We start from the raw sequence: 25,158 nt of genomic DNA on the forward strand, positions 1-25,158 counted from the left end.
GGGCAATTAGCTTAGGGCCTGGAGCCAGAGAAATGGCGGGGCTGGTTCCTGGCCCACCGAGTCCCTGAGCTTGTTCATATTTGCTCAGGATGCATGGGAGTTGAGCAATATTTGGATAGTTTTTCCCCCATCCCACACTAGCCTTATGAATTCCATCACACCCTTCTGCCCTGCCTGCAGGTTCCCAAGAGCCCACGTGAGACCCCTGAATTTCTCACCACCAAGGATGGGACACGCAGGATCAAGACCGAACATGTGTGCTGGTTAGAGAGGCTGGTGGACCCCAGACTCATCTCTGACAGAGATGCCTTCCTTCTCGGTGTGGTTTTAGGGCTTGGGAGGCAGGGGAAGGGGTGAAATGACTCCTCAAGGTCTCATTGGGTTTGAAGATGTCTATATTTCTGGGAAGAATTTCCTGAAATGTGTGTCTGAGAATGCTGGGGACTGGTCACCCAGGAGGGGCCAAAGAAGAGGGCAGCCCTACATGAGGCAGGACTGGGGGTGGGGCAGGCAGGGCAGCTCCATATCCCATGGAGGAGAGGCTGCACCAAGACCACCAGATGCTTGGGCTCCTTGGCCAGGGGACCGGGAGGGCAGGGCGGTTCTGTCAGGGTTGGCCAGGGTTGGGGTCAAGGTCTGGCGGCAAGATCCTGGCTGGGAGGCCTGTGGGTGGATGGGAGGGAGGTCTCAGAGGGCTGGCTGCCAGGAGGCCAGTCCTAATGGGGTGGGGAGGAGCCTTGGGCAGGCTGGGAGCTGGAGGGGCCCAGGGGGTGGGAGTGGGAGGAGATGGGGGCCGTCCGGAGGAGGTGGGGGCAGGAAGAGGCTGACAGCCTGGCCTCTAGTCAGCCACGGGAAGCAGAGACCCCAAGGCACAGGAGAGGAGGTGAGGAGGGGAGAGTGGGCCAGGGAGGCAGCTGGGTGGAAGAAGACAAGCCAAAAGGAGCAGCTCCAAGGGTGAGATCTGTCAATCCCTCCGTAAACCCTTGCTGTAAGGCAACGCCCTGGTATCTCTCCCTGAGGGGGCCTCCGTTTCCACATCTGTAGCTTTCTGGTCCTAAGACCACCCCTACACACAGAGTTCTTGGGGTGAATGCGTGCCTCGGCCAACCCAGGCATGGATTAGGGGACAGGATCAGAAGGGCTGGGAGAGGGGTGGTGGGGAAGGCCCCAGAAAAGAAGTTAAGGGAGGGAGGAACTGCCTAAGAAGAAAGCCATGTGGGGCTGAGGTGAGACCCCGGTGTCCGGGGTCAGGGGTAGGGCCAATGATCAGGAGCAGCCCCAGCACAGGGAGGGTTAAGCATCCTCCCAGTTCCCACCCCGCTCTGGGCCCCTCCCATGTGTTTACGTCCTCCCAAAAATATTCGGCCTCCAGGCCTCCAGCTGGCCTCCATTCTCTATCCTGCCCCTCCCCCTTGAGTTAGCCTTGGGGGACAAAGGGGGTGCCAGGGCCAGGGTTCCCAGGCCCCGGAGGGAGCCCGCAGGCTCAGAGTGCTGGGGGAGAAGCAGACCTGGAGAGGCTGAGTGGGGGAAGCCAAGGGGGACTCTGAGGGCAGCAGGCAGGAAAGGGGATCAGAGACACAGTGGGGGAGAAAGAACAGGCCAGAAAAGGGTGAGGGGGAAGGGTGAGCGTGGGCAACAGGAGGGCTTCCCAGGCTGTTGGCCTGAGGACAAAAGCCAACTCAGCACCTACCCAGGACAAGGCCAAACATGGGCTGAGCTGGGCCCAGGGAACAGTGGGGGGCAGGGTAGGGAGGAATGCAAGGACCAGGGGAATACCAGGGGGATCTCTGACTGAAGGGCCACTTCCTGTCCCTCCAACCTCAGCCCAGAGCTCTGTCAGGCACCCCCCTGCCCCCCCCACCCCCCAGCTGCAGGGCCAGGGAGTTGGTGGCTCCGCTGGCTGGCATGAAGAGCTGAGGCCTGAACACTCTCGGCAGGGCCGGGGTGACCGAGGTGACGCCATGTGGCAGCTGCTGATGTCTCTAGCCCTGTGGCTGGGCGCGGTGGGCTTGGGCAGAGCCGAGCTCACAGCGGCACAGCAGCGGGGCCTGCAGGTGGCCCTGGAAGAATTTCACAAGCACCCGCCCGTTCAGTGGGCCTTCAAGAAGACCAGTATGGACAATGCCACGGAAACGGTTAGCGGCATCGCCTGGGGAAGGAAGGGGGTTAGGGCCACAAGCACGTTCCCAGGAAGCCCGTGCAATAGCGCTTGGGCTCGAAGAGCACCCAGTTCTCCGGGGAGAGGCCAACACCGCAGCCCCCTTTTCAGATGTGCTGTTTCATGGGTGGGGGGGGTGGGGAGGAAGGACAGGTCACATCGAGGAATTGCTCTGCCCACTCAGCTGGCTGCTGGCCTTTCGCTGTCCGTGTGCAGCCCTTCCCTGCAGGGACCTTTGTGAGGCTGGAATTTAAGCTCCAGCAGACGAGCTGCCGGAAGAAGGACTGGAAAAAAGCGGAGTGCAAAATCAAGCCCAACGGGGTGAGTGAAGACCTGTGTGTGTGTGTGTGTGTGAGAGAGAGAGAGAGAGATGGGGCATTTATTTGTTCAGCGCGAGGGTATGTAGTTGGGGTTCAGGAAGAGAGCCAGCAAGAAGGCCCGAGGTTGGGACACTGGTCGCATTGGTCGCACTGTGGAGCAGCCTCTCTGGAAGCGGACCTGGCTCAGTCTGAGCCTGGGCTTGTGATGCTGTGGGCGGCCGGGGCTGGGACAGGCAACGGCGGGGAGGGCTGGGCTACTCTGAGGACATATGTTCTTCAGAGAGAGTCCTCTTCCCACCCGGACTCCTCTCTCAGGCTTCAGATCAGTGGTGGAGGAAGCCCACGGCATGGGGTTTGGCTGGCTCCCACGCCAGGCCTGGTGAACTCCCCCCTTTCTGTGAGTCTTCGCGTACAGATGGCCCAGCCTGGGCTGACTCATAACAGGGCTTGACTGTAATCGGCCCCCTTGGGGGCATAACCGCTGCCGAGGGGGAGCCCCCAGTCCCAGCTGTTCCAAGCACCAGTCTGTGACTCAGTAGGTTCTTTGAAGGCCTATTCCCTCCGTCTGTTAAGGGAGGGACTGGATTGTATCAGTGACTTTCCAGACTTTTATGTCAGGACCCTTGTGTTCATACCATATCTTTTAAGAACACGCAAATAAATATAATAGACCAGCAGAGTGGCTCGAGGTGAAAGTCAGGTGGGGAGAATCCATCTGGGGAAGGAGTCCTGCCTACACACACGTTCTATAGCTTGAAAACTGCAGGATGGGCTGACGTCTGAAATCTCCCAGTCCCCGGGTGGGCTGCGCCAGAAGCCAGTTGGCCCGCATGACCCCTCACCTCTCTGCTCTAGGGCCTGCCAGGGGAGCCGGTCCCCATTGCAGTAGCCCCCAGCTTCCACCCCTGGTGGGGCCGCACGCCTGCCCTGACCTCTTTCCTCTCCCGGCCCCATGCTCCCCTCCCCAGAGGAAGCGGAAATGCCTGGCCTGCATCAAGCTGAACTCTGCAGATAAGGTCCTCGGCCGGATGGTCCACTGCCCCATACACACGCAGGTTCACCGGGTAAGAGTGGGCAGAGGAGGAGGCGGGGAGGCTGGGGAAGAGGCTGGGAAGATGGAGAAGCTGGGCCTGTAGGACAGGTCAGAGGCGAAGCATGGACTGAAGTGTACAGAGGGTGAGGTGGGTGAGAGGGGTGAGGAGGATGAGGAGCAAGTAGGGGGGTGAGGAGGGGCAAGGGGGTATGAGACAAGAGGAGAGGAGAGAGGAGGAGGTGAGAGGTGAGAAGGGGTGAGGAGGGGACAAGGAAGCTGGGAGGGCTGAGGAGGGGTGAGGACGGGTTCTGGGCCTGGCCCCACTATTCCCTAAGGGATGTGGAGGTGGGTGCCAAAGAGGATGCAGGCACCGTCCCCAGGGGCACCCTCCACGGGGACACCCTCCCCGGACCCTGCTGGCCCCTCGGGCCTGAGCAGCCACTGGCTCTGGCAGGAGCCTGAGGAGCACGAGGAGACTCAGTGTGACAGGGTGGCGCATGCAGGCGAGGACCCCCACAGCTACTACTTCCCAGGACAGTTCGCCTTCTTCAAGGCCCTGCCCCCCAGCTGAGGCCTGATGGTAGGTGCCCAGGACAAGGGGGACGGAACGGAGCTGGGACAGCGCTCGCGTGTTTGGGGATGGAAGCTGGGCCAGTGTGGGGCTGAGGGCGGCGGTGGGGGAAGGATTCAGAGCCTGGGAAAAGAGCTTGGACTGACCCAAACAGCCTCCCTCACACCCAAGTCTTAGGTTTCTTTTTCCTTTCCTCTAGAAGTTTGTCCCGCTCCCGGGACAGCTGCAGGAGGTAACCAGTGAAAGACCGACCTGCCGTCCCTGAGCCCAGGGAGGACAATCCCATTATCCCCGAGCTAATAAACCGCTCTCCCAGACTCGTTCTCTCCTCCTCTTGCATGCCCCCTTCGCCTCAGCCCTGCTGTAGGAGCGCGGTCTTGCAGGAGGAGCAGGAGACTTCCTGCCCACCGCCCAGGAAACCGGAGACCAGGCGCCGCAGAGACCTCGTCTTGCCTTCAGGCACTCATGCTTGGGAAAACAAAGCTCACCCACGGAAAATGATAGGCAGTGATGCTTATTAGAACAGAAAGATTTAATAGGGATCAACATGCGTGAGAACGGGCAACGAGGGCTCCAGGGTGACACAGGACGGGGCCACCAGAGCAGAGGGTCACTGGGACAGGCAACTTTGGAAGGTGGGCCAACACCAGCTTCCCGGCTCTGCCCCCTCCTCTCCCAGGACCGGCTGGGCCAGCGTACACCCCATCCCTGCCTTTCTCACCTCTAGCCTTAGGAAGAAGCAACTCTCTTCCCCTGAGCCTCAGACCAAGCGGCCGGTGGATGGGGGGGGCAGCGGCTGTGGACGCGGCTGCGCGCGGACCCTCCCTCCCAGGCTCACGGCGGAGGTGGCGGGACGGCCTCACGCTCTGCCGGCTGCTTGAGCAGGGCCCTTACCCCTGCTAGAGGCCACTGGGGAGGCGCGTCCTTGAACTATGTGCAGGGAGATGTGGAATTTTCCGGAAGGAGCGGGGGTGGGGGGGGCACTGCTCTTAGCAACACGTAGAAAACAGAGCCTGGTCTGCAGGCCCCGTGGCCAGCGTGATGAAACTGAAGACATGCACCAAAGCCGGGCGGCAGATGCGGGCAGCCAGGCCACAGTGTGCCCAGCCGTCACAGGCCACGGGCATACTCAAAACACAAAGGACGAGGTGGTGCCTGCAGGGCTGAGCGCCCGCTCGGCCTGGGCCAGGCTGTCGTTGGCCTGGCGGTCCAGGTCATGGCACTCCTGCAGGGCGTGCTGGAACTGCCGGCAGGCCTCCTCCAGGATGGAGCTGCTCCGGGTGGGCCTCGACTCCCAGTAGCCCGGCTCTACCCAGGGCTGGGCCTCCGTGGCTCGGGGGCCGGGGCTGGAGCCGGGGCGCAGGGAGCTGTCCAGGTCGCGGCACAGCTGGTAGAACTCACTGCCCCGCCCGCTCACGCGCTCGCCGTCGATGACCTTCAGGCCGGGGAGCAGCTCTCGGACGGCCGCCCAGTAGGAAGGGCTGGTGCACAGCGGGTTGCTGAGCCGGGCCAAGGGGTCCCGGAGCCGCAGGTACTCGAGGCCCCGCAGGCCAGCCAGACACTGCAGCTGGCCGGGGGTGGCCAGCAGGTTGCCCGCGGCGTTGAGACTCTGCAGGCTCTCGCAGGCGCCCAGCGGCTCCAGCCCCGTCAGCCGGTTGTCGGCCACGTTGAGCACCGCCAGCTGGCGCAAGCAGGCCAGTGGGCCCAGCTGGGTGAGCGCATTGCCCGACAGGTCCAGCCACTCGAGCCCCAGGCACTCCCCCAGGCAGCCCAGGTCCACCAGCCCCAGGCCCCGGAGCTTCAGCAGCAGGATGGACTCGAGGGCGAACTCACCCGAGCGAGACTTGAGCAGCTGGGGCGTGACACGCACCCCGTCTGCCTCTGCCGGCTTCTCACCCTGGGGCTCCATCGGATGAAGTCTGTCTGGGAGGCCGGGGCCCTGGCGGTTCTGGCTCGGGGACGCGGGCGCCACTGGGGGTCGGCTGACGGCTCGCCCCGAAAAAGGCACCATCCCCTCTGCCTGGGCCAGCGCCGGAGGCCCGTTTCCGACACCCCTGCTCGCGGGCCAGTGGGCTCCTACGGAGAGACAATCACACAGTAAGCGGGCCTCTCCTGAGCACCCCCTGAGCCCGCAGCAGATGACAGCATGAGGTGTCGCCCAGCCTCTCCCACCGGGCCGGCCCGGCCAGACCCGAGGACACAGAGCCCTCCTGAGGGAGGGGGGCCAGGCTCCGGCCCCCACCTAAGGGAACCCCTGACAGGCTCCAGCAGTTACGGCTGTACTGGATGGAATTCGGGTGCCATGTGACCGATCCTTCCCATTTTCCGTATCTGCACCGGGAGGCAAAATCTCTTCATTTTCCTTTTTTGGTACCGGCTCATGATCTCTCCTTAGTAATTCTGAGGTGTTTCTTTTCAAGCATTTCAATTAATTCCTGAATAGCTAACAGGTCACCACCACCAACCACCTCTTCGGTTTCCTTCCATATGCAGACACAGAGGACAGCATGCCGGGCCTCACTTCGTTCTCTCAAAAATGTCCTCGGCTCAGTGCTTTTTTTTAACATGAGCAATGAATTCAAAATGGTTTCCAGATTGCGTGGGCCGACTTGTAACCTCTGCTTGTGGTCGTGGGGCCTGGAGGCTCAGCTCTCCGCCCAAGATGGGGAGACTGAGGTCGAGGGAAGGAGGTGGCAGCACGGGCAGTCCCGAGGCCGCCACCACCCGCCCTCAGCCCCAGCGGCTGCCGCACTAGCTCTTCACTCTGGCGCCGACAGAAGGGCGTCGATCCCCGTCTGCCAGGCAGCGCGGGCTAGGGTTAGCCAGAGAAGGTAAGCAGGGCAGAAGGCCAGGCAAAGAAGCCATGCTGGAGGGAAGGACCTGGCTAGCACCTAGGTTCCAGAAAGGCAGGGGAGGGAGGGCCTTTCCAGGCACCAGTGGCTGGGGGCGGCATGAGGCCAGGTGCTAGTGCGAGGGAGGAGGCCTGGGGGAAGGATAGCAGCAATGCCGCCCACAGAGGGGTCAAGGTTTCAGCAGAGAGGAAAACAAGAAGGGATCTCTGTTCCAAGTGGCAGCCTCCCAACCCTGCAGACTCGGGCCAGGCCTGGGCCAGGCAGGGTGACGCCTGCAAAGAACCATAGGATTATTCACTCCTGCTGTTTATAAAACCTGGGCTCCAGGGTATCAACGAGTCCCAAGTCTGCATTTACATAATCCACACCACTTTTTATTTCCCTCTCTGAGGGAGATTTCCCTCACCAGGCCCAGAGTTCCTCCCCCTCCCCCAGCCCCTCCCCCCATCTCTGAGCAGGGGGTCCCCTCATCTTAACCTAGCTCCCCTCTATTCTGCAACACTCCTTCATTTCTACTTCATTTCTTTCCAAAAGCGATTCGAGGCATCCACTAAGAAGTCTGGGTCACTGTATTCGAACGGGACCTGCTAGGGCTTGTAAGCAGCGAGAGGGGGTTAAAACTGCTGCCCATGGGGGGAAGGGGTGCAAGAAGGGCACCAGGTACCAGAAGCCTGCCATAAACACTAGGGAGACAAGGCCTTCACCAAAGGTAGTGAGCGCTGGAGAGGAGCGCTCTCTGGAGTCTAGAACAACTTCCAAGGATCTAGTCACATTACTGGATACATGTGGGACACACAGGACAGGCAGGGGGGCAAGAAGACATCCAGTTTGAGATGACTGTGTGCATCGGGCCTAGGAGGCAGTTGGAGCTCTAGGCTGAAGGGATTCAAGCGTTACCTGCAGAGGTGCCCAGTGGGAATGTGCGGCTCACTGGGCCAGCCTTTCCGGGGGACACAGACCTCTTTAGGTATTTGAAGGCCTCTCTCCAGGATGATGCAGAGCCTCCCTAGCCACACACTATTTTGGGGGTGAAAGTGGTCAGGAGGCCCTGGCGTCCAGTGAAAAGGAGCAGTCATGGGCCGACGTCGAGAGAATACCACATTTATGAGGCTGAATGGAGGGCACTGACGAGCAGCCAGAGGGAGGCGGGTGAGGACACAGCGAGGGACACTGTGTGAAAATGCCCACTGGACTGAGGAGGCTGCTGGGTGGAGCAGCGTCAGGCGGAGGCAAGCCCACACCCCAAGCATGATGGTCAGGGAGTGATGCCCCGAGGAACGGGCTCAGTGACCTCAGGGACCGTCTGGATGGAGGTGGCCGCTGTGGCGGGAAAGGACAAGGGGACCAGAACGGGGTGGGGGGGGGGAGGGAACTGTACGTGCTCCCCACATTAAAGCTGGGAGGAACACTTTTGCAGAAGAGGAAACAGAGGAGCCAAGAGCACATTCACTGGAAATCGGGACTTCCGTGCCCCAAAGCCCTGCCTGGCAGGGGACCACAACCCTCCGGCCCACAGCTCTGCGCCTCCCACCCCGGGCCCCCGGCCCTCGCCGGTGACAACACTGCACAGTCACCAAGGTGAAACACGGGTTCTCCAGCCGATGGACCTCTGCTCTGCTCCCGGTCCCACCTTACCTGACATCTGCACACCTCAACCAGGCAGGTGTGGGCGTGACCGAGCCGCCCCCCGAGCCGTGCAAACCCAGCTCCCACAGAGGCCGGCAGCACAGAGCAGGCCCCGCAGGATGGAATGGCTCCTCCACACCCAGCTGCTTCAGCGTTCCTCTCTAAAGAACCAGAGTCCTCCTATCCTGGCCCTGCCGTGGAAAGGAGCGCACAGAGGCTCCAGGGCCCACGTGTGTCTGCCAACAGGGCTTGGTTACGTGGATGAGACTAGGACGAAGGCACAGCCGCCGCTCGGCTTTCCTGCGGGACGCCTGTCTTCCCTTGTTCAGGACTGCCTTTGCCAAGTCTCAGTTACCTACCTAGGGAGTGGGCCGGGAAAGGACGCCCACGAGCCGGCCAGGGCAGGCCAGAGCTCTGTCCCGGGGAGAGGTGGTCAACGCAGAGCAGCCTCAAGTGCGGGCTCCCGCTGCTGCAGGGAGCCTGGAGACCCCTCCTCAGGCCTGTCCCTCCCGCCCCCATTCACAGTGCAGGTCAGGGCTCTTTACCTCCGCACTGCCGCCACTCGAGAGCGGATACGTTATCCTGTGCCTTGGAGGATGTTCGGCAGCATCCGTTTGCCTCCCACGAGAGGACAGGAGCAATCCCACCAACAAGCCGTGACAGTCAATGTCTCCAAACATTGACAAATGTCCCCTGAGGGACAAAACCGCATCCCCCACCCCCACCCCAAGAGCTACTGCTTGGGACCAGCAAGCTTCTCTGTCACCCTCTTCCACTCCCCAACTCCCACACGCTCCTGCCCCTGCTGCCTAGCCCCTCTCGCCTGCCAACACTGCAAAGCCGGCTCAGTGACACCACACAGCGGGGACAGCTCAGGGGACCGCAGTGCAGGGCAACATGCCCCCCCACCACGGCGACTTTAGGGCACCTCACATTCCTGCCTCCCACCCCACGTACTGAGTCAGAATCTGGGAGGGAGGTACAGGACGCCGCAGAGCTGAGAGCAGCGGGGAGAGGCCCAGGGCCACGCTCTGACCTTACCACCCAGCTGCACTGGGTTTGGAGTTAGGGACGTCAGAGGTGCAGCCATCATCCAGGGCCCCCCGCGACAAACCTCCCCTCCAGTCCCAGGGGAGCCTAGAACAGCTTGGGGCGGGGGGTGGGCGGGCAGGGAGATGTGACCTAAGCAATTTGGAGGCCAGACTTTAAATCATGCTACTCCGACCATTAAATATGATCTTTACAAACCTTTATTTAAGAAAGAAGACGAGGTAATTATGAAAATACAACATACTCAACAGGACAGGGAGCACAATCCCAAGGTTAAAAAAACAAAGTATGCCCCAGTATTAACAAGACTATCTGAGTGCAAGGATTATGGCTAATTTTTCCTGCTTCCTTACATCATCAGTAACTTCCACATGTCCGACAGTTAATTACTCATAGCGACACATGACTGCCAACCCTTCCAAGGGAGGTCAGGGGACAGGCGTCCCAGGCTCACCCCCGCAGCCGGGGCCCAAGCCCAGGTGAGACCTCGAGTGCCTCGCCCCACCTCCGCCTACCGGCCTTCCCTCTCAGAGCCCACCCTTCCGGCACCCAAGCACCTCAGGAGAGCCAGGTGTGCGTTGTGCGCGGGGTGACAGGCCTGCCGCCTAATCCTCCGGCCTCTCCCTTTCCCTCTTTCCTCACCCGATCCCACCAGCTCCTGGGGCTTGCGCACTCAGCTCTGGACCCTGCCCTGAAGGCACTCTGGGCAGTCTGGCACCAGTGGGCCTGATACACATCCTTTTGTGCTTCCAGGGAGAGGATTTGCCCTTTGCAAGTGACCAGGGAAAAGGGGAGGTGTGGGCGCTGCAGGAGGGATATACATGTAGCTACCTAGAGCCTGGATAGCCGTGAAGCTCTTTCGGAGACTGCTTTCACTGTAGAAAGGAAGAAACCCCAGGGTCTCCAGCAGTCTGGAAACAAACCATGGGTAAGAGGGCCGTTCTGAGGACTGGGTCCATCGGCCGTCCGCAACTCACACCTCCTCACCGGCTGGGCAGTCCCATCAGCTGGGGTGCTCTGGCCACTCTGGCATCCACGAGAAAGTACCGACCCCAAGAAGACTGGTGCGTGCGTGTGTGCATACGCTTCCCTCTTAACACGGCTACTCTACTTCAGGGCTTCTTTCTTCTACAGTGAAAGCAACTGTGGCAAAAAGCTTCCATAGCTTAGCAGGCCCTAGCTGGTTGAGCAGATTTCCCACCTGCCAGCACCCATGCCTCTTCTTGTCCCTCGTCACTTTTTGAGAAAGCAGAGCTCTTAAGGGCACGAGACGTACACGGACAAGTTGCACGGGCCCTTACTACCCACCAACACTGCGAAAGGGCACTGCAGCTTAGAGAAGTGTGCAGTACAACTTCCCAGTCACTTCTGGACACAGTTAACCTTTCCTATGCACAAACTGCTAGAAATAAATGAAGCAGTGGGTGGATGGAAAAACACCATCTCCCTGGGGGAAAAGGCAACCTGTCAAGAATTGAGAAACTGTCCTTATTCCTTCCAAACAGGTTTAGGACTCCAGCCATCCCCGTCTAACGCCCTAGAGTGCACATTCTGCTCTCCCCCCTGAGCCCAGGCACAGTTCCCACAGGCAGACTTTCAGGGAGTCAGACGGAGGTCCGCCTTGCTGGTCTGCTCCCCCTCGGCCAGGTCTCCACGGGGGAAGAGGAGGGGAGGGGCGATGTAGTTGGGGAAATTCTCCAGGTTGGTCTTCAAGAAGAGGAGACGCTCAACGGTCTCCACTGGGAGAGGGGCACTGGGCTGCACAAAGGCAGGGCTGTCCAGGGAGGCACAGACACTTCCAGAGAAGGCCCCTGTTGGGGGACAGGACAGATAGACAGTGGCCAGTCTTGCCAGAGCTGGCCAGACCTCCTGCCTCTTCTCCCAGTAAACCAGCGGGTCCTCCTGGGCGCCAATTGTCTCATTCTCACGCAGGTACTTCTTGACGATGATGCTGGCCAGGTGGCTCTCGGTGGACAGGGAGGCCCCGCTTCTCTTGGACGCTAGCAGCCCCACACTTTCCAGCTGCTCCAGCAAGCTCCTCTCCTTCTGGCCGAGCAGCAGAGACCCAGAGCTGCTTCTGTGTGCAGGCTCTTTCCGGCCCTTCCCCTCGGCCCCAAGGCTCCTGGCGCCCGCATGCATGCTCTTGTTGGGGCCTTGCGGGGAGGGGGAGGGAGGCGGGGAGGGGGAGGGAGGCAAGGAGTATTCGGACACCATGATCTCCTTCACCTTGTACACAAGAACTTGCTTCCAGTGGTCGATGTCGGCCCCCGTGGGCAGGATGGCCTCGATCTTGCCCTTGAAGCGGGGGTCAAGCAGGGTCGCCAGCACGAACTCCTTGCGGTGGAAGAGCTCGTTGAGCCGGCAGTCTGTGGCGAGCTGCAGGGCCAAGCCCTTGGCCAGCCGGACGGCGGCACCCACCTCCGCACCGCCCTGCTCCTCCAAGTGCCGCTGCACCTGCTCCAGGAGGATGTGCAGGTAACGGAGCTGCGGCAGCACTTGGCTCAAGGACGCCTGCGCGGCGCTCGCCTCCCGGACCGCCGTCTGGAAGGGCTGCAGGAGCGTGACCAGACTGTCCGTCAGGCTCCAGAACGCGGGCGACAGGGCGGCGCCGGCCTTGCCCAGCTGGTGCTTCGCCTCGTACTCCCGCAGCGGCCGCTGCTGCGCCACCAGCCACTCCATCAAGCGGTAGGCGGACCCCCAGTGGTCTGAGAGCTCCCAAAAGGGCTGGTGGGCCGGGAGGCCGCACTGCCGCTGCAGCCGGGTCAGGAGGCGCCGGGCCCCTGCAGAGCCTTGGAAATGGCTGCAGATGGCCCTGACCGTACCCAGGACGATCTGGACGCTCTGATGGTGACGCAGGAAGTTTGTCACCAGGGAGTCGAGGCAGTGGGCAAAGCAGGGGAGGTGGGTGTAGCCCTCCGTCCTCACCGCCTGCTCCAGGCTGAGGCAGCTGCCCGATACCAGGAAGCCGGGTCGCAGGGAGCTTCGGCTGAGCCACAGGCTCACTTGCTCCCGCAGCTCCCGCTGCCTCTCCTCTGCAGTGCTCTCCCGGGGCAGGCCTCGAACCCAGAGCACGGCGTGCTTCCTCGGGCTCTCCGCCGCCGCCAGCCGACCGCCCGGCCGTATCGCTCCCCAGTGGGCACTGACGGCCACATAGTCCACATCTGCGTCCTGGGCGGCAGCGGACATGGTGAGGTGGACGCAGCTGCCCTCGGCCCACTGCATCTCCCGACACACCTGCTCGCCGACCGCTTCACGGAGCAGAGGCAAGGCTTTATCGGAGAAGAAGGCCGGAGGCGGCACGCGGTAGCAAGGGTCGGCCTGGGCCATAAACCTTCTGAAAGGCAGGGACGAAACAAAGGAGAGCGGCAACGCCAGGCCACAGAGCAACTCCGTGATGCCGTGGTTCCAGGCCTGCGCTCGGGGCGGGCAGGGGGCAGCGGCGCCACCCTGGCCCTCCGTGACCGCCAGCGGGAGCGCGGCAGGTTCATCTTTGGTGGAAGCGGGCAAGAGTGGTGGAGCCGGGAACAGCTGCTCGGGGGAGGCATCGGGGCAGCGTCCTGGCGAGGGGAGCCCCTCGGGGGCAAGGCTAGCAGCGCTGGCGGGCAGGCCCTTGTGCTTTTTGTCCCCAGTCCCTCCCCTCTTCTCCCCTGGGCTGGCTGCGGTCGGCCTTCTCTCTCTCTCCAGCCCATGCTTACTCACCAAGTGGTGGACCAGGCCTGAGGCCTGGAAATGCCGCTTCAATTTGCCGTGCCTGACACTGGCATGACACAGAGTGCAGGGGACAGGGCAGACGTTCTTGCAGTCAGTGGTAAAGAGCTGTCTGATATCGGACGCGGGCTTCGGACCCACGGCGTCCAGAGCGCCGGAAGAATGCCTGGGGAAGGCCCAGCCCTTGGTCTCTGCCTTCAGAGTCCTGACCAGCTTCTTCAGACAGGGCGGCTTCTGGAGGCTCACCAGGGATGATGTCTCCCCGACAGCAGCAAGCAAATGCCTCTTCTTCCACTTCTTGAGGCGCCGCACCTCCCTGGCCAGATGGGCTATGAGGACGTCAGCCTGCTTTACCTTCTCGCTCTCAATGGGCTGGCCCACCTTGGACCTGTCCGGACTGGCCGCCTGGACCGGCGCTGGGGTCAAGGGGGACTGGCCAGAGCTGAGCACTGGGTCTCTCGACTTCTTCAGTGTCAGCTCTCCCTCCTCTCTCTGTCCACGTGCCTTCTGTTTGGACACCTTCTTCTCAGGCTGCCCAGGGGGCTCCGGCCCAAGCACAGATTTGAGGCTATAGAGGCCAGAGTCTCCCTTCGGCTTATTCCGCCCAGGGCTGGCCAGGCACTTTGTATGGGAGGCAGCTGCGTGAAGATCAGGGCTCCCCAGGGAGCAGGCTTTTCTCTTCTCGCTGTAGACACGGAGGCCCAGGGTGCCTTCTTCCTGCTCCTCCAGGAAAACTTGGCCAGGTAAAGGGACCGACGAGGAACTGGGGAGGGGATAAGGTCTCTTCCTTGGTAGGGGCAGATCCCTCTCACTCCCCTTTGGGGATACAGAAGATCTGATTTTCCTGTGACCACTGACGGTCCTCTCTTCTATGTCTACAAACTCTAGTTTAACCTCAGTCTCCAGCAGGCGCCCCCCAGCACCCCAGCCAAGTCCGTGAGAGGTATTGGTAGCTCTGGTGTGAAACTTGGAGCTAGGAGAAGCCAGGGGAGCAGCCGGGCTCCTGGGTCTGGTCACGGAGGAGTCAGCACACACAGGCGGCTCCAGCCCCACTGATCCTGAAGGTGTATGTCTCTTGGGGGGCTTCCTGAGTGTTTCTACTTCCAACATGCTTGGGAACTTGGGGGAAATGAGAAGATGGGCGCAGGCTGCAAAGCAAGATGAAAAGAATGGCTCTCAGCTGCCCTACTCAACTCTGGGGACCATGAGGGGGAAGGCAAGGCTGGAGGGGAGAGGAGCGAGCAGAAGATGCAGGCGTGGTGAGATCCTAGGAAATCAGCCCCGGGACAAAACTCTCAAGACCACAACCTCCTTGGTGAGGGCTGGTATTCACTCCTGCAGACTGGATGGAGCGGCCCTCAACAGGAAACCCTACAGCCCTCTGTACCTTAGCGGGCTCAACATCCCTCTGTGCCAAGCTAACTGAGGTTTCTCTCTTTTCTTTTCATGTTCACTGAGAATCTAGCAGGCACGTGGCAAGTTTCCTTTGTTGCGGATACACTAGAAGACAGGCAAAGCCCCCGTGTGACCGTGGCTTCCAGGCTGCCTGGCGAGACAGACGTGAATAAAAGACTCGTGCTCACATCATGGAAAGCTAGAGCCGCCGAGCAGGTGTGAAGGAGCGACACTTGCAGTTGTGAGACCCCAAGGAGGGGACCGACCTCGCCAAGATGCCAGGCAGTTTCCCTGGAAGAGGTGCAAGTGCCAGGTGCTGTAAGCTCAGGCCAGGAGGGAGTGGAGCCTAGGTCTCTGCAGCCCGCGCCCCTGGGCTGTACCTGTCACCCAGCAGGGCACCAGAAGTAGGTCACGATACCAGGTACTCGGCAGTGACGCCACCAGCGGCCTTGCCAGATCTTTTGCAGTTCTTTGTCTAGAAGTCAGCCTGCACTCAGAAACACAGGACAGGAACACAGAGCAGGACAGCCCCTAAGGCCAGAGACTCATGCCCCCTTGTGTCCTGTCACTCCTCTCTCCCTGTCCCAGAAAGACTCCTGAAGGGCTGCTCACACTTCCTCACCTCCCACTCCCCTCGAAGCCTGCTCCTCTGACTCTGGCCCCCGCCACTCCCTGGCACTGCTTTTGCCAAGGCCACCAGCGTCCCCCTTGGCACCTCCTCCAATGGACTTCTCTGCAAGCGCTGGGCTGCCGGCCCACATCCTCTGTTTGGAACGCCACCTTCCTGTGGCCCTGGAGCACCCCACGTTCTTGGTTTTCCTCTCACCTGCAACTCCTTTGCAGTCTCTGGTCTGGTCCCTCTTCCTCCCGCCTGTTCCTTCCTGCTGTTGCCCATGGTTCCTGCCCAAGCCCCGTATCTCATTCTGCACACCCTCTCCAACTGGGGCCGCGTTCACACACTGACACACGGGCCTCTGTCTGGCTCCGAGACCTCTCTTCAGCTTCCCCTCTTCCACCTGCTCTTCCTACGGTCACCGCAATCTCGTCAACGGGACAGCTGTTCGCCCAGATGCTCCGACCCCAAGCCAAGGCACAATCCCAAACTCCCTTCCCTTGCTCGTTCTCCCAGAGATTAGGTCACATTCAGATCCAGGCACAACAGAAAACAGACACGAAGAAGTCAGAAAAAAAGTATGTGGAAAAGGAAGGAAAGGAAAAGCCCAGCGCTAGAATGCATTTCTCTGGACAAAGGGAGAGTCATAGGAAGGTGACCTAACAGCCCCACCACACGCATCGAAAAACAAGTGGGCTTCGTCTCCTACACCAGAATGACATATAGGCTCAACAAGATTTAAAACCAGTACGTTCTGACACTGAGTGATGTTCAACATTAAGAAGAATCACCAGGGAGGGCAGGGATGGCCCGCCTTTACAGGTGGCAAGCCCACTGAGGCAGCTCCAGGAAGATTCTGCCCGTGGATGAGGGGGGGCAACGTGATGCTCATGCTGAGCCCCCATCTCAGAAGGACCAGAGGCATCACCTCGGGCCCACTGCCCAGGAACTCAGCCGCCACACCAAACGTCTGACCTCCACAGGGCACTGTGGATGGGCCGGACGAGGTCTCCAATGAGATGGGAGACACCGTCCTGGTCCCAGAAGTGCCCTGAGATGTCAGAACTGGAGTGGGCTTACCTCAGTTTGATCTTATGACTGAAGAACTGGAAATCCAGAGTGGGAGCGTGATGATCAGTGGCAGAGCGGAAGAGCAGAGCTGGCTACAGGCCTCCAGAAGCAGTCTGCAGGCATCATCCCCACTGAGAACTCAGAGCAGGCTACTGAAACCAGGCCCGCGCCAGACCTGCCTCACTGGTGACGGCCGAGGAAAGGGAAAAACCTGTGTGTTAGGACTGCAGCCGGGGCCACACCAATCCCATTCTGTTCTCCAATTAGCCTTGTCCCATCCGCACATCTGTTTTCTGTAAATACTCTCCATCCACTCGACTAGGTAACAAGAATTCCTCGGATACCTACCATCAGCCAGCACTGTGCCCTAAAGACACACATACAGGACAGGAAGCGCCCGCTGGTGCTCGGGGCTCAGGACAAGAAGACAACTTGGAAGTGGGTCCGTGACACCAGAGCGAGGCAAGGGGTGTGTGTGCCATGGAGGCCGGGCCTCAGGCTGACCTATGGATAAAATGAATCTATGACACTGGACTTTAGATTCTGTCTTGTGACAGAATCACTTACCTTAGGCTACGTTTCAGGATCCTCAACTCCTAACGGGCTCCCTGGGTAGATCTGGAGTCTTGTGTGATCACTGGCAGCGACAGTCATACCACTGCTCTCCCTTCCACTGAAGCACAGCGGGATGATGACTACGAGGCTGACGCCGTGGAGAGCCTCTACGTGAATCTAAAATGTAAAATTTGAAAAGAGAATCATTCCAAGACTCCAATACTTTGATTATTAGTAAGAAGTTACTGGTGACGTTTCTCACCATAGATGACATACGCACACCTGAGGACAGCTACAAGATGGAGACCCCCAAGGTACCCAGCAGGCAGCAGTCAGGAGAGCCGCTGCGGGGCCCTGAGAAGCAGGCCCAGCACCGGGAAGCAGGAGGCGAGGAAGACTGGAGCAGGTAATGGCAGAGGGACGGAGGCAGCGGGGACAGTTTGGAGAGCTATTTAGGAGGCAGACTATGCTTGAGTTCCGATGCAGGGGAGAACCAGGGGATAGAGAAGGACTCTCTCGTGATTCCATTTACTAACACAGTTCACTTTTGAATATATCGACTTGAGGTTCTTCTGGAACAAGCCTTTACAAGTACATGTGACAGATACAGGGTCAGGGATGCAGGGCACAGGCGGTGAGCAGGTTTATCTCTGGAGACGAGAAAGAATCTATTTTTTTCTGAGAGCAAAGAAGGAAGGCAGGCTGTGGTGCCACGCAAGCCCCTGAGTGCGGGTGGGGGAAGAAGTGTGGCAGTTCATGCCCTGGAGCCTACAGATTTCCAAGGGGAAGGTATGCGTCTCCAGAGGGAGCAGCCTGCTGGCTTAGCCCGAGATGGGAGGTGCCTCAACACTTACATGTGTGCCGGCTGCATGGATTAGGGGCTTCCCTTCCAACCACTCTTAGCAGCCCTTTTCCCATGGGCACACCCAGAAGGAAAGGAGCCACTTCTCTGTTGCTCTCGTGCCTGCCTCAGCCCAGAGGCTTGTGCAGAGCTCTGCCCACCCAGGGCATCCCATAACTATGGCACACCTTTCCCTGAGTTTCCACTGCCCAGTCCCCCTCCTGTCTCAGCTCCTGCACTGTCTATCCATCCCAGACCCCAGGAGATCGCAAAGCGCTTGCTGGGCCTTCAAGTCCTGGGCTTCTGATCCCCCCACCCACTCACCTGTGAGGAGAGGAAAGGTGGTGAGGAGAAGAATGGGAGGAGAGGCACATGTGGAAGGAAAAGAGTAGAGCAAACTACTATATATTTTTGGGGTTTGACTCACATGCAAACTCTAAGTGACATGTAATAATCGTGCATCACTGGATTTCACGTTATGCAAAAGTGACAAAACAAGACCTGTTTTAAAGTACACCCCAGGAGAACCCTTTGCTCTTTTCTGTGAGGCTACTTTCCATAACGGATTGAGAGCATGAAGTCCACGGCCGGTGTACGTGGGCTGAAATCCTGGCTGCCACCCAACAGCTCTGATCCTGCACTAGCCGGCCTCGGCTTTTTCATCGACACCACAGGGACTACAGCACCCACCCCCTAGGCTTAAGTGAGCTAAAACACGTACACGAGTGTTCCGGGGCGGTCCCTGGCACAGAGCGCCGTGCTGGACACGAACCACTGTCCAGTACAGGCTGCCTCACTGGGCGTGTTTTAGGCGCGGGGCACTGGGAACGGGCGGGCAGCTAGCCTGGGAGGGACCCAGCGGCCGTCCGAGGGGCGGAGCGGGACAGGCCAGGGCGCCCCGGTCCGTGAAATGGCACCGAAACGCCCCCTCCCCGGCTTACCTAGGCCCGCCGAGACCACGTACCCCAAGCTGCGAAGCCAGGTGCGACTCCCGCCACAGCCGACAGCTCCAAGGCAGTCGGCAGTGAGCAGCCACCTCCCCGCCGGCCACCGCGTTTCCCCCGCTAGCCGCTGCGGGAGCCTCCGGAGCCCGGGGAGGGAGCGCGGGTTCCGGGACGCGCAAGGGCTACTTCCGGGAGCGACCCTCACCCACCCCTGCCTACGGATGGTAAGCTCCTCCCGCTGGCAGCCAGCCCCCAGGGCGCAGGCGCGGCGGCCACGGCCGGAAGCGATGGGATTGCACCGACTGCCCGCCGGAAGTCGCGCGGTGTTTTCGCCGTGACTGGGACTCCTCTATACTAATTTTTTTTTTAATTTTATTTTATTATGTTAGTCACCATTCATTACATCATTAGATTTTTGATGTAGTGTTCCATGATTCATTGTTTGCATATAACACCCTGTGCTCCATTCAATATGTGCCCTCCTTAATACCCATCACCAGGCTAACCCCTCTCCCCACCCCCTCCCCTCTAGAACCCTCAGTTTGTTTCTCAGAGTCCATCGTCTCTCATGGTTCTCTCATGGTTCGTCCCTCCGTACTAAGTTAATAGCGCTGGTTAAGCGGTGTTAGTCTATCTCCACTAACCGATCTCCAGGGTCCCTTCCCACCCGGCTCCCTGAGCCGGGGAAACTTGTGGGACTGCGACCAGCGTCTGGCGCGCACGCGCAGACAGAAGACAGCCCCAACCCCCCACCCCCGCCCAACAACTGTAATGGTCTTCCCGTCAGAGTCTCTTCCAGCCTGGAAGACTCACCCGGCCTTTCAGGAAGCCCTCCCACGGTGTCTCCCCGGGCAGTTGCCCGCTGCTTGCTGATGCCGCGAAGGCCTCGCCCACGACCCAGGGGACGTCCCTGCCCGCGTCCCCTGGGGCGCTCTCTGTCACCTCCCCAAACTGAACTGTTCAGGGGCCACAGAGGCCACGTTCCCTGGGCTGAGCAGAGACGGATCCTCCCCACTCCCCCACCCCCCAAAATGCCCACGTCTTGTCTGGCAGGTTACCTTGCGCTTCTTTCCACCTCTGGAGTCAGACGCATAGAAGGACCGAGCCTGGGGTCACTATCGGGCCCTGAGCGGTCCTACCTATTCATCTTCCCGGGGATGGTCTCCTTTTTTTCCCTCTCCTTACAGCGCCCCTCCTCTGGCCCCAGGCAAATCAACTCCAGGCTGGGTCAGTCCTCCAGTTTGGGCTAAAACCAGGACCTCTGCAACAAGAACATACATCTTAACAGTTTTTGGAGTCATTTTTAATCTTTCTCGATTCTCTCCATGCCTCAGAGATGTCTCTGTGCCAGCATCATTGTTTTCCTTTCTGTGGCTTTGCAAATCGTGACTATCATACTTCCAAATACCTGGGAGTATCCCTCTTAATACTATTTTTTTCAGTAATTTCCTGGTTATTTCTTGCCATGTTTATTTTTTCCTGAGAACTTGAAAATAAGGATGTGTATTCTAGTAACTTCCTCCCCTCCCCCAAATCTTTAGTGTTTTCATTGATACTGCATGTGTACGTTATGTCATGGATGTTTGACAGGAAACATAGAAATGCAGGCCCCAGGTATCTTTCATGGCCCTCAATCCCAGGTCCTATCAGAATGCTCACAGTGCTTGCCACTTCCTTTTCCACAGAGTGGATCAGCATGCTGTCCGTGACGGGAATAAAAACAGGCAAAGGCAGCTGAGATCCTGGCAGAGTAAAGAGTGGCATGGAACTAACGTATATAAAATTAATGTGATTAAGGGCTCCCACTTACTGGTGAGCCACTCACTTTCATCCATTCTCTTGGCTCATATTCACAATCTCTATGAGGCAGGCACTATTATCACTACACCAACTGAGCAATAAAACTGAAGGTCATAAAGATTAAGTAACTTTCACTCAACTAACAGGCGGTGGAATAAGAATTTGAACCCAGGCAGCCCAGTTCTTGCTTGTGCACTCTCAACCTTGACACTGAGCTGAGCTGCTCAGGCAACGTAAAGGGCTTCTGGGAGGCTGGGCAGAAAGAACAAAGAGAAAAATATGCTTGCTGAATCAAATCCTGCAGACCAAGGACACAGCTGTTGCACCTGGTATCACAACTGATCAAGGTCACAGCATCTGCATTTATCTTTCCAGGCCCAATGTTCTTGCTGTGTGAGCCACAGAATGCGCCGGTACAGAAACTGACCACCTCAGTGTCTCCCAGGTCTTTGTCAGGGCTGACCTTGACCTGAAAGACTGACCTTTTCAGATGAAGGGAAGAGCCTTGCTGCTATCACAACCCTTAATCCTGAGGTTAAGGAGCCAAGGTGGTAGTTCCCGTGAGCTTCTGATAATATCCATTCTAACCATCCCACCTACGATTTTCGGCGGAAGATGGTGGCAGAGTGAGCTCAAGGTTCTACTGGGCTCAGTGCAACACCAGAGCTCCCTCACTCACTTGGCCTCCGATGAGCCACCAGCTTATTGCTGGACTGCATAGCACTGGGACTAGGGTCTGCTCAGATTCCCAATAATCCCCTAAAGCTTGGGTGCTTCCTTCTCCCCAGGGTGTGGTCTGCAGGTCAGGAGCTCCAGGTCCTGCTGCGAAAGGCACACAGGGCACCTGACGCTCAGGATATCAGCTGCACTCAAGCTTTCCAACCCCCTTTCACAGGAGCTCTGGGTTGATAAACTGATTAAAATGTATCAATCATCTGAGTGGTTGATTCTAGGGCAGTGGTTCCCAATATACGAGTGGGGAGGACTTTGCCCCCATTTCAAAATGGCTAGAGACATAGATGGTTGTCAACCAGGAGCTGGGAGAAGGGATCTACTGGCATCTGGTGAGTAGAGGTCTGGGGTGCTGTTAAACATCCTCAACGCAGGGCAGTAGCCCTGGCCCCCAACAAAGAGTTATCTAGCCCAAACTATGGATAGGGCCGAAGTTGGAAAACCCTCTCTAGAGGGTTTCAGCTAGCAGAAGAACCCTTGGGAGGCTTGTTTAAAATGCAAAGTCCTGAGTTTCATCTGTGACATTCGAATCCAGCAGGCTTTGGAAGGGGACCCAGGAATCCGCATTTTCAAGCACAGCAGATAATTCTATTACGTGGACTGTATTCCATCCTGATTCCAAAACTCTGGTCCCTAGACCTGTGTGGGCCTGCCTAAGAACCACCCAGAGTGCATATTACAAGTCTGGGATCTTCACTCCATCCCTGGAGATTCTGTTGTACGCTATGTAGTTGGGTCCTAGCATTCGATGGGTTTGTTTTGTTCTGAGTGATGTCTACACAGGTTCATTAACACAGGAAGTGGTCTGAGTTAGGCAAGACTTGGGTCATCTGCCCTCACTTTTCTGGTACTACATGTGAAGCAAACTCTGGTGGCTGTCAACTGACTTTGTTCCGGGAAACCCCAAGGTTTATAAACAAACGTCACTTCCAAGCACACAGACATGGAGCTTATAACCACTCCCACTGGCTTTCACCTCGGCTCCTCACATTCCCACTGTTACTAACTATCCTAATTCTGTTCCAAGCAACTGAAACTCACCAAGGGGCATTAGGGTCTTCATCAAGGAGGGGTAACTCTGTGGCCTGCAGTAAGGGTACACTTCTGTTTGTATCTCCTCCCCCCCCGTTCCGAATCTGGGCTGATGGTGTCCCTTCTATAGACTGGAATATGCCAGATCCCGAAGGGATGCTGAGGTGGGAAAAAGGCACACAAGATTGCCTGCAAGGTTGGCATCAGAACAGCAAGTTGGCAAGTTTCCTTAGCTCCTTGCCCTTTGGTTTTCCCAAGCAGTGCCTGGCACCTACAACTGCTCAGTAAACATTAGCCGTGGGCATTCGTACATATCCTTGAAGGACATTTCACCCAGGCTGTGGTCTCCTCTGGAGAATTGTCCCTGCCCCCCCCCACCCCCCGCCACTAACAGCCATGTTCTAAGGCCACCACCTCTAACATCGGTTGGAGGCATCCCCGGGGGGTGGCATAAACGGGTCTCTGGAGGTGTAGATCCTTCGTTGGAGCACTGCCCTCTGTCGGCCACCTGTGTGTGTGCAGCTTAGCTTACCTTGGCTGCCTTTTGTCTTCTCTCTGGGCTTATCCGATCCCAGGGTGGTCTCCGAGGCTGTTTCCCCACGAGGTATGGTGCAGGGGTATCCTACTCTCTGCCACCGCCCATCCGCCCATCCGTACGGATCTTTTGCCTCCCATGTGGCGGGCAGTGGATGCGGGAAACTAACTGCAAAAGAACTGATCTCAGCACCTAATGCTTCAATCCAGACCCTGCACCAAGAGACTCAACCAACCTAGCGAGGCTTCAGACAGCCTAAGGCTGGATCCCTGCGACAGCCTAGCCCCGTTGAGTTCTTGTCTGAAAAAGCTCTGGGCTGTCAGAAGAACTTACTGTCTGTTCTAGCCAATACCTGACCACAGACCTCTGACCTTCTGCCCTCTGCCCTTTCTTAGAGCATTTACTAAAAAGAACTGCTTCCAATCATGAATCCTTCCTCTGTCCCTGTGAGACATATGTGTATGGATCTCCCGCAATCCAGTAATGTCTTTCTCAAGGACCTGAGCCCCATTCCTCCGAAATGAAATCAGGAAGGATTGGGCCTTGGTCCCAGTCCCCGGTGGGAGACACAGCTGGCCTAGTGGCACTTCCACTGACCAACCCTTTGTGATCTCACTTTCCTGACTCTACCTGAGCCTCCGCTTACCCCCTCTCCCTCCTCCCTCCTTCTCCCTTTGAACTGCCCCTCACCTCAGCATAGATGGGACTGAGCTCGGATTTCCCTTGCCGTCAGTACTCACAGAATAAAACCTGCCTTCACCGCTTTAACTGATGCCCAACTCTGTTTATGTTGGACAAATCCTGCTCACCTTGCAGTTTCTGCCTGGGGTGTGGGCATGAGAGCTTTGACAGGAACGCAATCCTCACCAAGTGGTGGTGGGGCGGCATCAGATCCTGGGAGTCGTGCACCCATGCGCTCGGCTGCTCTCCTCTGTCCCTGCCGCGCAGGCAGAACGGAGGGAATCGGTGGAAAAGTCACTGAGCTGGGGAAGGAGCTGCCAGTCCTGAGCTGCTCAGAGGTGGCCTGGAGAGCAGGGGACGCTCCCCAGGACTCCACTTGACCAGAGGGACAGACACACAACCTGGGAGAGTCTGAGAGGAGCTGCAGCAGTCCAACACCAGGGAAACTGAGAAGCCAGGGAAGGAAAACCGAGTGGGGAAAGCAACCATATGTCGCCCCCCCACCCCCAACCCTGGGCCCAGGCCCATGATCTTCACCATCCCTGAGCCGCTGGGGGAGCAGGGGTCCCAGGGGGATGGGCCTAGCTTAAGTTACAGCAGCAGGGATGGAGATGCCATGCAGCCTTACGGGGCATGTCCCCAGGCCCAGGGCCTGACCCGCAGGGACCCAGGAAAAGCGAGCCAAGAAGGTCCCCTCCTTGTATCGTTCCCTTTATCTCCCAAGGTCTTTCAGAGGGTCCCGCTGGCACTTGTCTTTCTCCCCTCCCCCTTGACTGCTTGGGAGGGGCCCTCTGACATGCTGGACCGTCCCTCCTCTTGAATCACTTCCGGGAACTCAGTGACAGTTACGGGCACCCAGCTCCCCTCCTGCCTCCTCGAGAACCTCTTGTATCTTTATCTGCCCACCCCGTGATCACTGGCATTCCTGAAAGTTCTTTCCCAGCCTTGTCTCACACTGCACTCCACCCCATGGCCTCGGGGACCATCTGTTATTTTATGCTGAAGACCCTCAACTCTTCAAACCCCTGACCTAACCGCTCACTGGACAGCTCCACGCGGATAACCTGGACGCACCTGACTCGCCAGGAAACAGAGGAAACCACAGGCCACCGTTTCCCCTCTGAAACCTGCTCCTCTGTGGCCCCTCACGGAGCCCGGCCAGCCACCAGGACCAGGGGCCTCCTGATCTATTGCTCACCACAGGGTCCCCCACCCAGAGCAGTCCACATCCATCCCTGCCTCCCCCTTTCCCACAGCCCACAGGCTGGTCACCTTCAGCCCTAACCGGACCTTCCATCGGCCCACTCCCTCATCCTCACCACCTCTCATCCGGCACCCTATCGACAGGCTCCTGTCCGTGACACACCCTATAGAAATCATTCTAGGGGCGCCTGGGTGGCTCAGTCGTTAAGCGTCTGCCTTCGGCACAGGTCATGATCCCAGGGTGCTGGGATCGAGCCCCGCATCGGGCTCCCTGCTTCGTGGGAAGCCTGCTTCTCCCTCTCTCCCTCCCCCTGCTTGTGTTCCCTCTCTCGCTGTGTCTCTCTCTGTCAAATAAATAAATAAAATCTTTAAAGAAAAAAAAAAAGAAATCATTCTAGAAATCAAATAGGGTCACGTCACTCCCTTTCGTGGCTTTGC

The 25,158-nt window shown here is 58.5% G+C and overlaps 2 protein-coding genes across 12 annotated transcripts; one reads left to right on the forward strand and one right to left on the reverse strand.

Annotated features, from left to right (window-relative positions):
* The first annotated feature begins 799 nt into the window (after positions 1-799).
* RARRES2 (retinoic acid receptor responder 2) lies at positions 800-4,399 on the forward strand. Of its 3 annotated transcripts, none has more exons than XM_006730881.2 (6): positions 800-883; positions 1,938-2,135; positions 2,375-2,479; positions 3,447-3,542; positions 3,966-4,091; positions 4,282-4,399. In XM_006730881.2, the coding sequence occupies exons 2-5, from the start codon at positions 1,962-1,964 to the stop codon at positions 4,080-4,082; spliced, it is 492 nt and encodes a 163-aa protein (XP_006730944.1). In that variant the 5' UTR covers positions 800-883; positions 1,938-1,961; the 3' UTR covers positions 4,083-4,091; positions 4,282-4,399. The 3 variants fall into 3 exon arrangements, with proteins under 3 accessions (XP_006730944.1, XP_006730946.1, XP_030881340.1); XM_006730883.3 differs by having other exon boundaries at positions 820-954; XM_031025480.2 differs by having other exon boundaries at positions 820-954; positions 4,285-4,399.
* A 194-nt stretch (positions 4,400-4,593) lies between these two features.
* Positions 4,594-24,733, reverse strand: LRRC61 (leucine rich repeat containing 61). 9 transcript variants are annotated; one of them, XM_081799884.1, is made up of 6 exons: positions 23,646-24,733; positions 22,834-23,004; positions 19,796-19,998; positions 16,965-17,129; positions 16,407-16,580; positions 9,793-14,466 (listed from the first exon to the last, which is right to left on the reverse strand). In XM_081799884.1, the coding sequence occupies exon 6, from the start codon at positions 14,426-14,428 to the stop codon at positions 11,207-11,209; it is 3,222 nt and encodes a 1,073-aa protein (XP_081656010.1). In that variant the 5' UTR covers positions 14,429-14,466; positions 16,407-16,580; positions 16,965-17,129; positions 19,796-19,998; positions 22,834-23,004; positions 23,646-24,733; the 3' UTR covers positions 9,793-11,206. The 9 variants fall into 9 exon arrangements, with proteins under 9 accessions (XP_081656014.1, XP_030881339.2, XP_081656010.1 ...); XM_081799882.1 differs by having other exon boundaries at positions 22,834-24,733; XM_031025466.2 differs by lacking the exons at positions 19,796-19,998; positions 22,834-23,004; positions 23,646-24,733 and adding exons at positions 15,094-15,200; positions 18,735-19,020.
* Positions 24,734-25,158: the final 425 nt, after the last annotated feature.

The sequence above is a fragment of the Leptonychotes weddellii genome, chromosome 12, assembly GCF_054177405.1.
Source record: "Leptonychotes weddellii isolate Sample4059 chromosome 12, ASM5417740v2, whole genome shotgun sequence".
Classification (NCBI taxonomy): Eukaryota; Metazoa; Chordata; class Mammalia; order Carnivora; family Phocidae; genus Leptonychotes; species Leptonychotes weddellii.

What these genes read in the sequence shown, in the direction of transcription:
- LRRC61 (XM_081799884.1), bottom strand. Translation starts at nt 14,428, where the DNA reads ATGTTGGAAGTAGAAACACTCAGGAAGCCCCCCAAGAGACATACACCT.
- RARRES2 (XM_006730881.2), top strand. Translation starts at nt 1,962, where the DNA reads ATGTGGCAGCTGCTGATGTCTCTAGCCCTGTGGCTGGGCGCGGTGGGC. An exon ending in TGGACAATGCCACGGAAACG is followed by an intron (nt 2,136 to 2,374) that starts GTTAGCGGCATC and finishes GTCCGTGTGCAG; the next exon opens with CCCTTCCCTGCAGGGACCTT. An exon ending in TACACACGCAGGTTCACCGG is followed by an intron (nt 3,543 to 3,965) that starts GTAAGAGTGGGC and finishes TGGCTCTGGCAG; the next exon opens with GAGCCTGAGGAGCACGAGGA.